The 16585-nt window shown below is 37.7% G+C and overlaps 1 protein-coding gene and 1 long non-coding RNA gene across 5 annotated transcripts in view; one reads left to right on the top strand and one right to left on the bottom strand.

Moving 5' to 3' along the window:
- IGF2BP3 (insulin like growth factor 2 mRNA binding protein 3) overlaps nt 1-16585 on the bottom strand; it is a 153533-nt gene that overhangs the window by 39484 nt on the left and 97464 nt on the right. For 2 of the 3 annotated variants that reach the window (XM_040472436.1, XM_040472435.1), the window contains exons 4-5: nt 7244-7295; nt 7089-7152 (exon numbers count right to left, since the gene is read on the bottom strand). The exons of the other annotated variant lie outside the window; for it this stretch is intronic. In XM_040472436.1, the coding sequence (XP_040328370.1) occupies nt 7089-7152; nt 7244-7295 (116 nt within the window). The remainder of the gene's footprint in view (nt 1-7088; nt 7153-7243; nt 7296-16585) is intronic. 3 annotated transcript variants of the gene reach the window in all.
- The window catches only part of LOC121028623 (uncharacterized), a 34601-nt gene that overhangs the window by 8618 nt on the left and 9398 nt on the right, over nt 1-16585 (top strand). Inside the window, exons 2-3 of one of the 2 annotated variants that reach the window (XR_005789353.1) lie at nt 11600-11690; nt 14855-15261. This is a non-coding gene — a long non-coding RNA (uncharacterized LOC121028623). Of the gene's footprint in view, nt 1-11599; nt 11691-14854; nt 15262-16585 lie in introns of those variants that run through there. The other variant, XR_005789354.1, reaches the window with a different exon arrangement.

Here is a 16585-nt window from a genome sequence, read left to right as displayed (position 1 = left end):
TTTCATAATATATTTACATCATTGTGCCTACACCTTAAACTTACACAGTGCTGTAGGTCAATTATTTCTCAATAAAACTGGTAAATAAGAAAATTTATGAATTATACCCACAAATACACACATATATATCTGAACACACATAGAGGAAAGAACAGTGTGGCTTCTAGATTATCAATAATACTGCACATTCATTTTTTAATTAAAAATTACTTTAAAATGCCTATAAAGTAAAAGCATAATTGAGTTAATATAGTTTTAGGTCTTGCTTTTTTTCCCCAAATACAGTATATCTTAGAATATTTCTCAGTGATTTCTATTTCACAGGACATTCTTTTCTTGAGTTTCACAGGCTAATGGCAGATACACAGCACAAATTCTTTTATCAATGCTTTTGTAACAGAACCTTAAATTAACACATTGTTTCCTTCCTTCTCCCTCTCCTCTTTTTTCTTAAGGAAAATGTGGATTAAGGACCATAAAATATTTTGGTTATTTCTAAAGGATTACAACAGCTGAGAAATTTTATCAACAATTATGATGTAAACTTATAAAAGTTGGAACTGCCCAAGTTTCAACCAATTAGGTATTCATTCAAAGCAACTTTAAACCTTTTCAAAGGCCATGGGAAAATAGATCACTGAAGGTTCTTAAAACCTAAGAGAAGCTGAACCTAATGAAGGAATCAACGATATCTATGGGCATAAAGGCAATATAGTTTGCTGTAATACCCTTTTTCCCACTATACACTTGAGTATTGCCAGCTTCAGAAGAAAATAAGTAAAATTTGTGAAAATAAGTCAGTAATGTTACAAAAAAAAGGTAAAGAATTGATTTTTGGAGAGAGAGGACCATACAGACATAGACCCCTTTTTTAATGGGGTTAAACAGATATATATATATATATATATGTAAATTACCAGCCACTTCTAAGTATAGAGCTATCTGTACTTGTATGGCCCCCAAGAAACCACTCTCTCAACTTAGCAGAAAATAACTCCCAAACTTCTATGTTTTACTTTAAAAGGAGATTTTTCTCAGAGGAACAAGAAAAATTCTCTCACTCAGAAAGCCAGACAGCACAGGGCTCCAGTAAATCTGTGTATGGCCTAGGTCTCAAACACTCCAGACTCAGACTGCTCCCAGCAGGGAGCATTCAGCACATACTCTGTGTATCCTACTGTCTAATTGCCAACTAAATAGAATCCTGGACCCCTCAAACCACAGTGCTCCAAACTTGGACACAGCCAAAAAGGGATAGGAGTAACCTGTGAGCAATGGCTTCCTTATGATTAAAGATTCTAAGTGTTTGAATTTTAGGTCAACTGCTGTTGTCTTTTTATGCCTGAAGTTTGAATTTCAGCTATGTCATCTGGTGGTCTGCTGAGTCCATGGGGCCAACATTATAATATTTTCACCAAACCTACTATATATGTAAGATGTATGATAAACAATTATAATTATTCAAAACACATGTATTTCAGTTCAACTGAACTTAAAGATGTTTATCCAACAAGTACATTACTCAGGATCCTGTTTCCCATCATTACAAGACTGCTCTGATGCGGTTTTTAAGAGTTATTCAGAAGGTCCTAAGTAGTTTTGCTAGCTGGTAGCACTTAATTGTATGGATAAAAAGTTTACCGGGGTGGGTCACAGCATAGAGCTGAAAGGACCATGAGAGAGAGAGACTAAGTGGTTTAAGTCAATGATGAGGAAGAGAGAGAAAGAAGAAATGAGGCACAGAGAAGTTCAACTTGTCCAAGGGTAAATGCATACAGTTCTGAGCAGTACAAAAGAAGATGGACCAGGGACCAGAATTCTATTTCAACTTAAACAGTAAGTAGCCAAGTAACTTGGAAAGGTCTTTTTCTTGTTTGGCATTAGCCTTCTCACTGACAAAACTAAAAGATTAGATTTATGGTCTCCTTCAACTCTAAAATTCCAGACCTCACTATTATATATCACACAGTTCCTAACAAAATGAGGTTTAGCCGTTATGAAAAAGTCACACAGTTCTGTTTTTCCCTTGTAGCAAGACTAAGAGTTTGAGGCACAATTCATGAATAACTACTACACTTTGGGGTGCCTGGGTGGCTCAGCTGGTTAAGCATCCAACTTCAGCTCAGGTCATGATCTCACAGTTTCGTGAGTTCAAGCCCTGCATCAGGCTCTGTGCAGACAGCTTGGAGCCTGAAGCCTGCCTCAGATTCTGTCTCCCTCTCTCTCTTGCCTTTCTCCTGCTCGTGCTCTCTCAAAAATAAACAAACATAAAAAAATTTTTTTTTAATTACTAAATATCTGGTAATAACATTGCAGGGATGCAACCTAAATATTTATCTGCAAAGGCATTTATTACTAAAATGGTTCTAAAAGGGGAAAGGTAACTGCAAGCAACCTAGATGTGCAGTAGAGGACTAGATACATAAGACTACAGCAGGGACAAAAATACTACACAGAGATTACAAATGGTATAAATACAGTTAATGGCAAGACAATCTGCAAAACTCTACAAAATTACCTTTGTCACTTTTTAATTAAGTTAGGACATGGGACAATGTCTGCTAAACTTGATGGCAAATCTAACAGTGTTATCTCTGAATGGCAAAATGACAAGAAATTCCACTGTCTCACTGCTTCATCAGTCATTTCTTTTCCCAAAATCTTCTATTTACATAATTTTCATAAAGATAAATTTCCTCCCCCTTAGCCATCAGTCATATTATTTCAAAAACTCCTTCAAATGATGTAAAGCATCTGCAATGACAGCTTCAAACTATAGACTGTATTCCTATTCTCTAACAAACAAATAAACATCAGAAATAAGAACCCTAGGAGCACCTGGGTGGTCAGTCAGTTAAGCATCCGACTCTTGATTTTGGTTCAGGTCATGATCTCGAGGTTCTTGAGTTCACACCCACATCAGCTCTGTGCTGACAGTGCAGAGCCTGCTTGGGATCCTGTGTGTGTCTCTCTCTGCTCCTCCCCTGCTCTTGCTCTCTATCTCAACAACAACAACCAAACAAAACAAACAAAAACTTTTAAAAAATCCTGAAGAAAAGAAAGCATAAGAACTAAATGCCTACAAATTCTGAAGGGTTATTTTTTTTGTCACACATTACAAACCTTCGAATGAGTAAGGTCTGTCCTTGACTGTGTTATCTAAGTGTCCCCAGAACACAGAGGAAATAGGTGATCTAGAGACCCAGATCTAGAGATCTTAGAACTTGTCTTGCTCCAAGGAACAGTACTAAAATATGTACTTCTGTTTTTAATGGTTTTTTAAAAGTTTTCCTCATTTTTTACCCATTTTAAAAATTATTTTAACGAATCAGTAAAGACTTAAGATTAAAACAGATATATGTATCTCCTAGTAATGTATTAATTATTAACCTTCATTTTTCTTAGCCAGAAGGTGGCAGAGATTTCCATGTTAAATTTTTAGAGACATAGCCTTACTGAAGAATCCTCTTAAAAGTGGCAACCATAGAGGTTTCAGTAATAATGAGGCAGTCACAGACCTTTTTCAACTAGGATGTGAATTCCTGAGTGTCGGTGGCCAGTTCTGTTTTGGAGGCATTCTGTCGGTTTTTCTCAACAGCCTCATTAGCTAAGGATTGTAATTATTCCCCCTTTACAAGATGGGGGTGAGCTCAAACAGATTAATCTGACCAGAGTCACAGCGAGAAAAGTGGTGGCACAGAGTCCATTCTATGGAACTGGACTCCGGAATATATCCTCTTAGCCTCTGTGCTCTACTCATACCACATAAGCACATCCCAGTTATGTGGACTCTGAGTAACAGATGATAAGGAATGAAGTCAAATGAGATTATCAATTCAGCTCTGATTACCTGAAGGTGTGAGCTCAGATGGTTGCCAAGGAAAGGCTGTGGAGAAATCATGCCAGGCTAGTGTAAGCAGCAGACAGTCATGCTAGAGCCCAGAGAGCATGCGTCCAAGGTTCAGTGGGGCCAGTCCTAGAGGGACCAACCTTCCCCAGCTCAAACCACTTCAAGCTACTCTAGAAGCAACCCAGAACCAGAGGGCTGAATGTGAGGTCCTGTTTACTGGGTGCCTATGTGCCAGGCCATTTGATGAGACCATTTCCTGTAAGTATGATGTGTATAAGCATGAATATATTTGGTTTTTGTCAATTCTCATGTTGCAGCTGAGAAAACTAAAGATCAGAGAAGGTTATAGTCAGAGTCCTGTGACCCCAGAATCCATACTTTCTCCATTATATCCAATGTCTCTCAAATAAAATTCTCACAGAGCGAGAACGTACTCCACATCTTTTTTCAAAACTTACTAAAGAAGTTCAATAGACAATCTTCACAGCATTGCTTCACAAAATTGGTTTTGTCCACTTTTTAAAACTATTAACTTTCTCTAAATACACAATTGTTTTCTAATTCTCTTTGATTTTTTAGGAATTCTTGATGGGGAGAAAACCCAGTATCTTATAAAGAAACTCAACTTGGTCAGGAATTAAAATCAGGTGATCCCCTTCCATTACTTTTATCACAGGGAGGCCCATCCTTGAGGTCAAGGACTTTGCCTTTATTCATTCCTATCTTTTGGTCAATAGCTGGTAATCAATAAATGTTACCTGATTAACTATTAGAATAAGGGATATGATGACTACTTCCCTCATTGAACTGCCCAATTTATTTGTTTAGGTTACCTAACTACCTACATTAGAAATCCCTAAACATTTTTTCCTCCCTCCTTGGGATCAACAGGACCCTGCCAATTTCTAACAACCACTACAAAGTACCTTTAGATTAAAAAAAATGTCTCCACATTCACATTGCTGTCATGTTAAGATTAATGTCCACAGTACTTCTGCTTTGACTAGCCAGTCTACACTTCTTGTGCTTGTACTCTTCTTAAGAAGTTGGAATTTTTTTAAGGGGGAGGGGAGTGCTAAATGTCAACTTGTCTCTACTTAAGGTCCTTCTATGTCTCTTCAAAGCTATGTAAGTTAAGTCTCCTTATAAGTAACTAACTGTTGGGGTACCTGGGTGGCTCAGTTGGTTAAGTGTCCAACTCTCAATTTTGGATCAAGTCATGATCTCACAGATAGTGAGATAAAGCCCTGTGATGGGCTCTGCACTGACAGTGTGGAGCCTGCTTACGATTCTGTCTCTGTCTCTCTCTGTCTCTCTGATCCTCTCTCATTTGTGCTCTCTCTCAAAACAAATAAACATTAAAAAAAAAAAAATAAGTATTAAGTATTTCCGCCTTTACCTAGCCTCACATAAGTTTTCAAATAAGACAACTAGGAAAGGCCTCTATCTCTGAATATCCTTAGATTTAGATGTTATCTCATATATTCTGTGTAACAGAGAGATGACTCTACCAAGTATTCATTACAGATCTTTGTAAAGACTGAAGTATAGAAGACAAAATGGAGCTTCTGCGTTCTTACTGCCCTCACTTTGATACCCCAATCTACTTTCCCGTTTTTCCCCTAACATGATTTGGTTGAAGAAAAAGTTTGTTTTACAACTTGCATCATAATTCCTATAATATCCAAACACCTTCTATGAACTTGAATTTTTTCAAATGAAGGAAGGATACAAACAGAAGTAAAAATAATATACCTTTAAACATATCCAAAGTTTCATTATTAAAACATTAAAGGTGAATCCCCTAGGTCAGCAAAGTCTGATGAAGCCCCGTGTTAGGGAGAATAAAGGGAAATGGACTTTCATAGTGCTGATGAAAATTTAAAGTAGTTCAAACTCTATGAAGGCTAACTTGCCAGCTTCGGTATCCAACAACAAAAAAGTACATACATCCTGACTTAGTAAATTTAACTCCAGGAATTTAACCCTACGGCGATATTCACATATATGCAAAATGACTTGCAAAAAGGGATTCACTATAGCACTGATCATAACTGCTAAAAACTTAATAAACAACTTTATATCCATTTTGGGACTAAGTCATTCCACATCCATACAGTCAAATCCTAAGGTATCATGTGTGCAAAAAGGAGGAAATATTCACACATCTGTCTTCTGTGTTGTTAGTTACCTCTGAGAAAGGAAACAAAGTAATTGGGGACAATACTGGAAGGAAGATTTGCACTGTATACATCTTTGCACCTTGTAAAATTTTGAACCATGTTAATATCACCATTTAAAAAAATAAAGCTCCATTTGGGTTATGCAAATTTCCATCTCCCCAGCCCTATCTTTCCTTTCATAGTCCCTCCCTGAGTGTGTACTACTTTTGGTAACCTAGCTCTATTCCCACCCTTGCAGGGGGTTTCATCTTTTCCTTTTAGGGCTCAGGGTCAGCAAGCATGGTCTTTCCTCTCACCTTTCCACACAGAGACAACAGGCAGTCTGTTCCTGCCTGTACTTTATCTGGAGGTGGTTAAGACTTCCATGGTCTATTGACACTCAGCACTTGCATGCCATTCCTAGGCATGTTTGTGCTCTGAGTAGCTCTATCCAAGGCAGTGTGTGTGGCATCCTCACCTTCTTTTCTCTAGTGCTCAGCCAGTTCATTAGATCACTCCCAAGCCTACAGAATTATCTTTTCCTAGGGTAGATTTTTTGATCTCCAAAGTTTTGCCTCTCTCAATTGCACTGGAATATGTTTTTCAAATCAAAAAGCAAATTACATTGATCCAATGTCTGCATGCTCCTAAATTATAGTTGTCATCAATAAAAAAAAAAAAAATCAGTGACCAAGAAACCTTAACATTTAACACCGGTGGTAGTTTAACACATGATCAACTTACCCGCTTTACATAAAATAGCAATGTTATGTAGCATATCAATAAGAACAACAAGTCTTTACGTAATTTGGCAAGGATACCCAGGCCCAGAGCTTTTTGCAAATAGGATGTAATGCAGCGTCATACAATACCACTCTATTATTGGCATTAAAGACATATGAAAAATGTAGTAAAACTTTACTAATACAGATTCTTATCAGACATTCAAATTTAAAAAGAATTGCAGGGTCAAACTGTGCAAAATAAAATTTATTTCTGCTACCCAACAGCCCAAAATGTAAGCACTAAACTTAACCTAGTTATTACGTATAGATTAAAAGTTTCAAACTGCTTACTGTCTAGCTTGGTCCTTACTGGAATAGGTTACATTTACGACTGCAGTTTCCGAGTCAGTGTTCACTAGAGGAAGAGAAAAGTGAAGAAAAAAAAGTTAGTTTTCTTTCTATTTCCTTCCTTTTAAAAATTTGAACGCAATTGAGAAGACATGTACCTTGCTCACAGCTTTCCACCACTCCATACTGGACTAGTAAACTATCCAGCACCTATCAGGAGGGGGAGAAAAAATTACAAATTTTCAATTTCCCAAGTTATTAACAAGGGCAGAAATAGGTTTTAAAATCACAAATAACTGTGATGGAAAAGAGCCAAAAAAAAAAAAAAAAAAGAAATTAACTGGGGTTTTGGGACTAAAGAAGCAAGGGAAGGGCACCACAGAAAGTTCGTAGAGGGCTTCTCTCTCCTGCCTACTTCCAGATCCCTGACTTTAACCTCATTTCCTTTGGCGAAACTAGAAGTTAAGTGGCTCAGCAAGGTGTTCAAAGCCATAACCGCCTGATTTCTGAGGCTGGAGAATAAAGAAGCATGTAATTTTCATACATTTATCTCATACACATCATCATTTGAGACAAGGCCCCAAGTAAAATGTTCCTTTTCAAAGAACTTCCTTTTACAGCTACTATGGGCACATCAGAACAGGCTACTCTCAAGGCAGACTGGTAGTATGAAGAGAATAGTTGATATTCTACCTGTCTTAAAGATTAACCTAAATGACCTGAAATTAATTTAACACTGTTGGAAAATGTACAATTTGAAACTATGTTTTGACCACTTTTCCTGTAGTTGCATTATTCTGAGCATGTTATTCTAAAGAGAAGCTGTTAAAACAGTAACTACATTCTTTTATAGTATAAAATGTAGATGTACATCTCATCGTCTCATCAGTATAAACCAAATTTGACTGTCCTCAGCTTCCAAGAACTGTAAAAAGTCTTTCTTGAAAAGTAAAACAAATTTTTATTAATTTATAGTGAACCACTTATCAGTTTAATTGCAAAATTAAAGGACAGCCCCTTCAGAATGTTTTCTGCCTCCAAGAACATAGTAAACCAGTGAGAAACACATTAAATAAATTTTTATGTTAATTCCCAACTTTATGCAATTTCTTCTAAACAAACATTCATCTCATGTGGTATCTTTCAGGCATTTATTTTGTCTACAGATTCCAGTTTGAAATTTATAGCAAGGTTTGTCTAGGGGTGAGCTTTAATTTTTTTCCCCCATTTTAAAATAGGGTAAATACTTACTTGTTAATGGAATAGTTACCTATTTTTATACTGCATGTGGTGAATTTTGATGTGGTGAATTCCCTTTGAGTGGGGCCTATCACAGAAGGACACTAATCTTTGCCTCTAATGATAGCTATTGTTAAGTCATAAAGCTCAATATTTTATTTTTAATTCAGACTACATAGCTGACTACATAAATTTTCATTTGCTGGGTCTTGGCCACTAAAATGTACAGTCTGCATCAACAGGAATTTTTTTGTACTATCCCTAGTGCCTAGAATGTACAGGCACAAAAAGATATTTAAATAGTTATAAGTGAAGTGAACACTTACCCAGAGGAAATCCTAGTATAGCTTTTTAGAAATAATACTCTTTATAATAGTGCTTACGTGGTTTACAGGTGAATTTCCTGTGCATGTAGTATTGATCACCGACTATTTTATAAAGGCCAAAAAACAGGACACCTCTCACAATGCCATCCAAAGAGGTAATAAGCAGCATATAATGCCTTTGAAAACATTTTTTAAGGCAACCTACTTATAATTTTAAATCACAAATTTTTCAATACCAAAAAATTATGGTACGTAAGTTAACAGAATTCTAACAAGGCACTTTAATTCATTCCATCTTAAGTAAAGCAGCAGGAAAGGTAAATCCAGTATTTAAGATTTAGCTTTTAAGTGGAAGGCACTCTAATAGAGATTTATAGTAACTTGGGTATGTTAAAGGGCAGGGTTGAAGGTGGAGATGGTGGTGGTAGTGACACAGAAGGGGTGTAGGCATTAGGAGTGAATGCCAGTTTAATGTTAATTTAAATAAACATCATTCTTAATTATTTCTAAAAACAATTTGTTCAGCAATACATTAGTCTCCACATAGTTTAGCTTATACCACCTTAACTTGTACTACTATACATATATATACATACATATATTTATATTTAAATATAGAATATATACATATACACAGGCATAAAATAAATACTTTTTTTTTTTTTTACTTACAAAAATCAAGGAAATAGACCTCAAATTTTTCAATGCATATATTGTAGAAAGCGTAATATGTTCAAAACAAAATTGCTTGGGGGCACCTGGCTGGCTCAGTTGGTAGAACATGCAACTGATTTCGGGGTCATAAGTTCGAGCCCCAGGTTGACTGTGGAGTTTACTAAAGAAAAAAAAAAAAAGAAGAAAGAAAAAAAACACCAAAATTGCTTGTAGTTGCACCTTCTATTGCTATAATAAATGCTACTGGTTGTCAACGATGTGTTAAAATGTGTAACATCTCTATCAAAGTAATTAGGAACTACAATCTAAAACTAGTGAACTTTATTATATGTAAATTATAATAAAATTAGTGAATTTTATTGTATGTAAATGATACTTAAATAAACCTGACTCTAAAAACCAAAAAACAAAAAACTCTAATCCTTCAAAACAAAACAAAACAAAAAACAAAACAAAACAAAACAAAACAAAACAAAACCAATCAGAGGCACCTGGGTGGCTCAGTCAGTTAAGTGGTTAACTCTTGGCTCAGGGCTTTGTGGGTTCAAGTCCCGCATCTAGCAGCTCCCACACTGGCTCTCTCCCTCTCTCTTTCTGCCCCCTCCCCAATCACACTGTCTCTGTTTCTCTCAAAATAAATAAATAAACTTAAACAAACAAAACAAAAAACCCAGGCCCAACATCAATAATTAAGAAGTACTAGTTAAGAAACAAGTTAACAACACAACCTGTAGTTGGATTTCAATGGGTCTTTGTTGTTTTAATTTAAAGCTTTATACACAAATTTGGGGGCTAATCACAAGTGAGAGATGGAGGAAGGACTGTTAATAGCCCAATCAGATTTCCAAATCCCAAAAGGGTTTCCATCCCCCAAATGATTAGGCAGTGCTACAGCAACCCGTTTCCCTTCAGTCTATTAGTTAGTCATTTATTTGTGCTATGTCAAGCAGGACTACTGAATTCGATCATGCCAGTTCAACCCACTCGAAGAGTAAATACAACTTACCCTTGATAAGTTCTGACATTTTGATTCACCCTGCATTAACCAGGAAGACAGACATTCCAGTTATCTGTCACTGAAACCACCCACCCCCTAGGTTCTGGTCTCCTCTCAGGTGTTAGAACATCTTGTATTTTCTACCTCTCCCATCTATTTCGGCTACAAATGTTTTAAATTAAACAGCCTTGTCTAAAGGTAAAAAATAAAATAAAAACTTCCATTGCCCATTTCCAACGTTTCCACAAATCTCTTAAACTCCCAGTCCTAAATGAAATTATTTTACTCAAGCCAGAAAGGAAACATTTCTCTCTGCTTCAGGAAGTTTTAAATTCCAACTGGAGGGGAAAGAAGTCATCAAAACAAAGCCCCAGAGAAAATGTCTTAGTGGAATGTCCCTTTTTTATATATTTAGGACTTAAAATTAAATCTCAAATATTCAGCCTTTTTAAAAAAAGTTCCTCCAAATGCAGAAATAGAATCTCGTGATAAATGCAAAGATTAGCATTGTCCCTTCACACAGCTGCAGAGAATTAAGATCATTCACAATTGTGTAGGGTAGAAACAATCTAAATGCTCATCACCTAATGAATGGATAGACAAAATGTAGTACAGCCATACAATGAAATAGTATTTGGCCACAAAATGGAATGAAGTACTGACATATGCTACAACATGAATGAACATTGAAAACATTATGTTAAGTAAAAGAAGCCAATAACACACACCCACACACAAAATACGTATTAAGTGATTCCATTACTAGGAAACATCCAGAAAAGGGAAATCTAGGGGCACCTGGTGGCTCAGTTGGTTAAGTGCCCAACTCTTGGTTTCGCTCAAGTCATGATCTCACAGTTTGTGAGATTGAGCCCCATGTCAGGCTCTGGGCTGACAGCATGGAGCTTGCTTGGGATTCTTTCTGCCTCTGTCTCTGTCCCTCCAGTGGTCATACTGTCTCTGTCTCTCTAAAAAATAAATAAATTTTTAAAAGGGGGGATGGAATCTATAGAGGCAGAAAGTACATTAGTTGTTGCATAGCGCTGGTGAGTGGGAATGTAGAGGGCGGTAGCAGAAGAGGTTGCTTTTTGAGACAATTAAAAAGGTTTAACATCAACTATGGTGATGGTTGCACTTATCCATTATACTAGAAAACACAGAAAAACACACTTGAAGTGGGTGAACTGTATGTGAATTATATCTCATTAAAGCTGTTAAAGAATAACTAAGATCAGTATTACTAGATAATAGCCTAGGTTTTGGTTTTTTTTTTTTAGCAATGAAGAACTACTGAAGTGTAATAACTGCACAAAATTTGATCAGTTTTGCCATTATGTATACTCTCCTGAGACCATCACCATAATCAAGGTAAGCTTCTTCATGCCCCTCTTCAATCTAGTAGGCTGGTCTATTCATACACAGAACACTGAGATAAAGATAGTTGAAAAACGATCTTTGTCTCACACATGATCAGATTTCGTCTGCCACAGCAGCACCACATCCACCACCACCACCCTTGCCCCCAAACTAGCTGTGACTCAGCTGATCCCCTATGGGCGTGGAGTAATTCATGCTCTGCAGACAGACCTTCTGCTGACTACTTATTCTTTATACCCGCTGCTCCTGAGCTCCTATCAGCTCTGAACTATCTGAACTGAGAGTCTGACTGGTATCTTATCCGGTCCACCACCCCGTGACTATTCTCCTGGTACAAGTTACTACTCTTCAGTGGCTTCAAACTACTGACAGAAACTGTCACAACTTCAACATGGTACAGGAGATCATCAGTGATCTGGTGCTGCCTACCTCTCCCATCATCTTCAATATACTTCCCACACACCTACTGCTCCAGTCACACCCTGAAGACTGAGTAAAGCACCCTCGTTTCCATAGCACCTGAGCTCACCTAATCCTATAAATGAAAGCAGTGTCATTTTATAATCTCTTCACTGATCTTCATTCTCCCACTAGACTAGTCATTATTAACCATAGTGATGTGATCAGTTGTCAGGTGTGTCACAAATAATCTTTTCCTAATGGTTATACTGACTTCCATACTTAAGCTATTTATGATACAACAATAGAATCTAAACCCTCCTTGTTTGCTTCGTGTGTTTCAAAAGATGATGGGACAGTGCTGGGGTTACAGTCTAGTGCACTAATCTCTTCTCTTAAATTGCCTCTAGAAATGCCCCACCATCTTCATTGTGGTTCCTCCACAAAGAGCTATACTAGCCTCTAAACTTTAAAAGGAGAGGTTCCTGGGTGGCTCAATCAGTTGAGTGTCTGACTCCTGGTTTCAGCTCAGGTCATCATCCCAGGGTCGTGAGATTGAGCCCCATTTAATGGGCTCTGCGCTGAGCATGGAGCCTGCTTAAGATTCTCTGCCCCACCCCTTTGCCCCTCCCCCGGCCTTGCACACACTCTCTCAAAAACAAATTTTTTTTTCTAAAAAGAAACTATGTACTTGCAATAAAATTTTTTTTAAAAATAAACTTTATAAGGAAAGGGACCATGTCTTTGTTATCTGAGAACTGTGTTTAGCTCAGTGAGGCACAACAAAAACTAAAGGGTTAAAAAAGAAGCCACAAAATAGTTTTTGTCTAAGAGCAAAGGAAACTAATTCCAACTTCCTTTAGAAGTCCATAGTGATTGATATAAGCAAACAAGTATTTATTATGAATTCACATAAAAAAGATAAAGAAGTGTAAAGCCACAGCCATTATAAAAACCAGTTAGGGCCCCTGGGTGGCTCAGTCCTTTGAGCATCTGACTTCAGTTCAGGTCATTATCTCACGGTTCAGAAGTTTGAGCCCCACATCAAGCTTTCTGCTGTCAGCACAGAGCCTGCTTCGAATCCTGTACCCCTTTCTCTCTGCCCCTCCCCCTGCCTCTTAAAAATAAACAGGGACGCCTGGGTGGCTCAGTCAGCTGAGTGTCTGACTTCGGCTCAGGTCAGGATCTCACAGCTGGTGAGTTCAAGCCCCATGTCAGGCTCTGTGCTGACAGCTCGGAGCCTGGAGCCTGCTTCAGATTCTGTGTCTCCCTCTCTCTCTGCCCCTCCAACTCTCATGCTCTGTTTCTATCTCAAAAATAAATAAGCATAAAAAAATTAAAAAAAAAAAAAGAATAACTATTAAAGAGGTGCCTGGGTTGCTCAGTTAAGTGTCTCTTGGTTTCAGCTCAGGTCATGATCTCTTGGCTTGTGAGTTCGAGCCACGCATCAGGCCCACACTGATAGTGCAGAGCCTGCTGCTTAGGATTGACTGATTGATTCATTCATTCTCTCTCTCTCTCTCTCTCTCTCTCTCTCTCTCTCTCTCCTCTCTGCCCCTCCCGCACTCGCTCTGTCTCTCAAAATAAACTTCAAAATCAATAAACATTAAAAAATGTTAAATTAAAACTCAAAGCAGGTATTTAATGCTCTCTTGCCCTACTACACACCTTCCGAAATACATGCACATGCATCCACACTCACACACCAATAAAGCTTCCAAATACCACAACCAGGCTCAGACTTTGGGGAGGGGTTACCAGAAAGAAGTTATTTTTAACTATTCATTATTCAACAAGAGCAAGGGGGGGGGGGAACCTCCACAAGATAATCTCTGGGGAGCCAGGCATGTGGGGGTCAAGGGAACTTCCTTCAACTACAGGTCAACAATAACTCGTTGCTATTTATGGATAAAACCAATCCAGTAATTTTATTCTTTTATATCATCTATAAGAAGACTACCTACATTAATAAACAAAGAACACCTCTATGTTACAGGTACCCCAAAACGTTTGTAAAATTGGTACAAAATAGATACAAAAAATTTTAAAGAAATATCCACCTTGAGGGGAGTGGGGTGCCTGTGTAGCTCAGCCAGTTAAGCCCCCAACTCCTGATCTCAGCTCAAGTCATGATCTCATGAAGGTGAGATCGAGCCCTGCGTTGGGTCCCTTGTGGGTGTGGAGCCTGCTTAGGATTCTCTCTCTCTCCCTCTGCCCCTCCTGCACCTGCTCTATTAAAAGAAACAACAACAAAAAGATCCACCTTAATGTAAATTTCCCTAAACTGTTATCATCATACTTATTTGAGTAACAAACCATTTTCTCACATCCAACTCTGTAAGCAAATTTCAACTTCAGAAGGCCAACACACACAGACCCAATCTTCCACAACTTCACAAGTCATGTTGCAAACATCTTTATCACTGATAAAACCCAGAGGGCATCTCTGCCTCCATCATCCCACAAAAACGTCCCAGCATTAGAGGCACACAGAGCAAACTCATAACTTTCTAGCCACCCTCAACTTCCGCAAGTTAGATCCCCTAACATGAGGAAGAAACAGTAATTTAGAATTTTATAAAATCATGTGATCAGAGCAACTAAGAGAGACAAGAGGCCAGGTTACCAAAGACACACACAGAGCTCAAAGTCAGAGAAGACAAGCCCTCAGGAGCTCCTACTGGGCTGGACTTTATGATTGGACATCTATGCCCAAACCCAATGCTGTGTTCACTTCTCCTGTTACTACCTTTTAGAGTCAATGGTGACCCTGTCTAGAATTACAAATACCAGAACCCTTGCCTCGAAAATTTCACCTCATCCCCAAGAAGCTCATCAGTAAAAGTCCACCTACACATTGCTCTGGGCCTGCATGCTGCTCTCTTCTGCCACACTAGACCAAGCCTCCATGACCTACCTCTCTGCACTATTGTAGAATGCTCCAAGATCGTCTCTCCATACTCATTTCTGATTTCAATGGTTTGTTCTCAAACAGTGAGGCTTGTATTGTCAGTGTGCGAGCCACTGACTACATGTGGCTACTGGGCACTTGAAAAGTGGATTACCCACATTTGATTAGTACAAAATACGTAATATTTCAATTTTTTAAATAATTGATTACATGTTAAAATTATAATATTTCAGATATATTAAAATACTATTAAAGTTAATATTCACCTGTTTTCCTTTTTACTTTCTCAACACGGCAATTAGAAAATTTTAAATTGCCTAAGTTGTCTGCATTTTCTTTCTACTGGACTGTACTACCCTAAACTGATTTTTAAAAGTTGAGCTAATCAACTTACACCCTACTATTAACTCTAAGAGCTTCCCTTTGTATTGGGGAAAGGATCCAAAATCCCTAACAAGTGCCCTGAAGGCCCTGTGTGGCATGCTCATCATCTAATGCCACTCTCTCCAACTACACTGGCCTTCTTTCAGTAATGAATTATGGCTGATAACATTTGGGTGCTTTCCAGTAGAAGCACTGTCTTAAATATTTTATCTATTTTAACTCATCTTATTCCACAAAATCCCATAAGGGAACATCCCATTTAATAGATGCGTTAATTATGACAAGGGGAAGTTAACAGTGTTTCAACTTGGGTAGTTAAGTGATAGACAAATGATTTAAAACCCCCACTGTCAGATTCCAGAGCCCACATTGTTAACCACTTGGTCAACTACATTGCCTCATTTTCCCCACACAAAATAAAATATAGTGACACATACTGAAGCCAGTTCAATCCTTTCAATGCTGGAAGATGAAAATCAGCCTTTGATACAAAAGACCTTTATCAACCCCAAGGGTCAACAAGACTACATAGCCCTCGTTCCAAGTGCTAAATACTGTATTTCTATATATCTCAATCAGATTAAAGTATTAACCAGCATTAATTTGTCCTACATTTTATTAACAGCAATACTGTAAAACACTCCAAATAATATAAAGTTAGGGTCCCTTTTGACCACCTGCTTCTAAACCAGTTACTTCCCCCAAACATTTAAGGAAATCTTAAATTTTTGATGCATCTCTCCAAATGTTTTTACAAGTATGTGTCACATGAAAAGATGCTCAATGCCACCAATCATTAAGGGAATGTAAATGAAAGCCATAGTAAGATTGCTTCACACCCATTAGAATGGGTATCATTTTTTTTTTTTTTTTAAGGAAAATAACAGAGGTCTTGTCAAGGATGTGAAAAAATTAGAATTCTCATACTTTGCTGGGAGAAACGTGAAATAGTGCATCCTCTATGGAAAACACTATGGCAGTTCCTCAAAAAATATTAAAAACAGAATTACCACACGATCCAACAATTCCACTTCTGGATATATACCCAGAAGAATTGACAGCAGGTACCCAAAGAGCTATTTGTACACCTATGTTCCTAACAAGCATTGTTCACAATTGCTGAAAGGGAGAAGCAACCCCAGTGGATAATGTAGGGTTTACATACAAATGGAGTACTTATTAGTCAACCATA

The sequence above is a fragment of the Herpailurus yagouaroundi genome, unplaced genomic scaffold (genome assembly GCF_014898765.1).
Source record: "Herpailurus yagouaroundi ecotype Mexico unplaced genomic scaffold, PumYag 100, whole genome shotgun sequence".
NCBI lineage: Eukaryota > Metazoa > Chordata > Mammalia > Carnivora > Felidae > Herpailurus > Herpailurus yagouaroundi.
The sequence above is the reverse complement of the archived record's forward strand: the minus strand, read 5'-3'. Positions and strand labels throughout refer to the sequence as shown.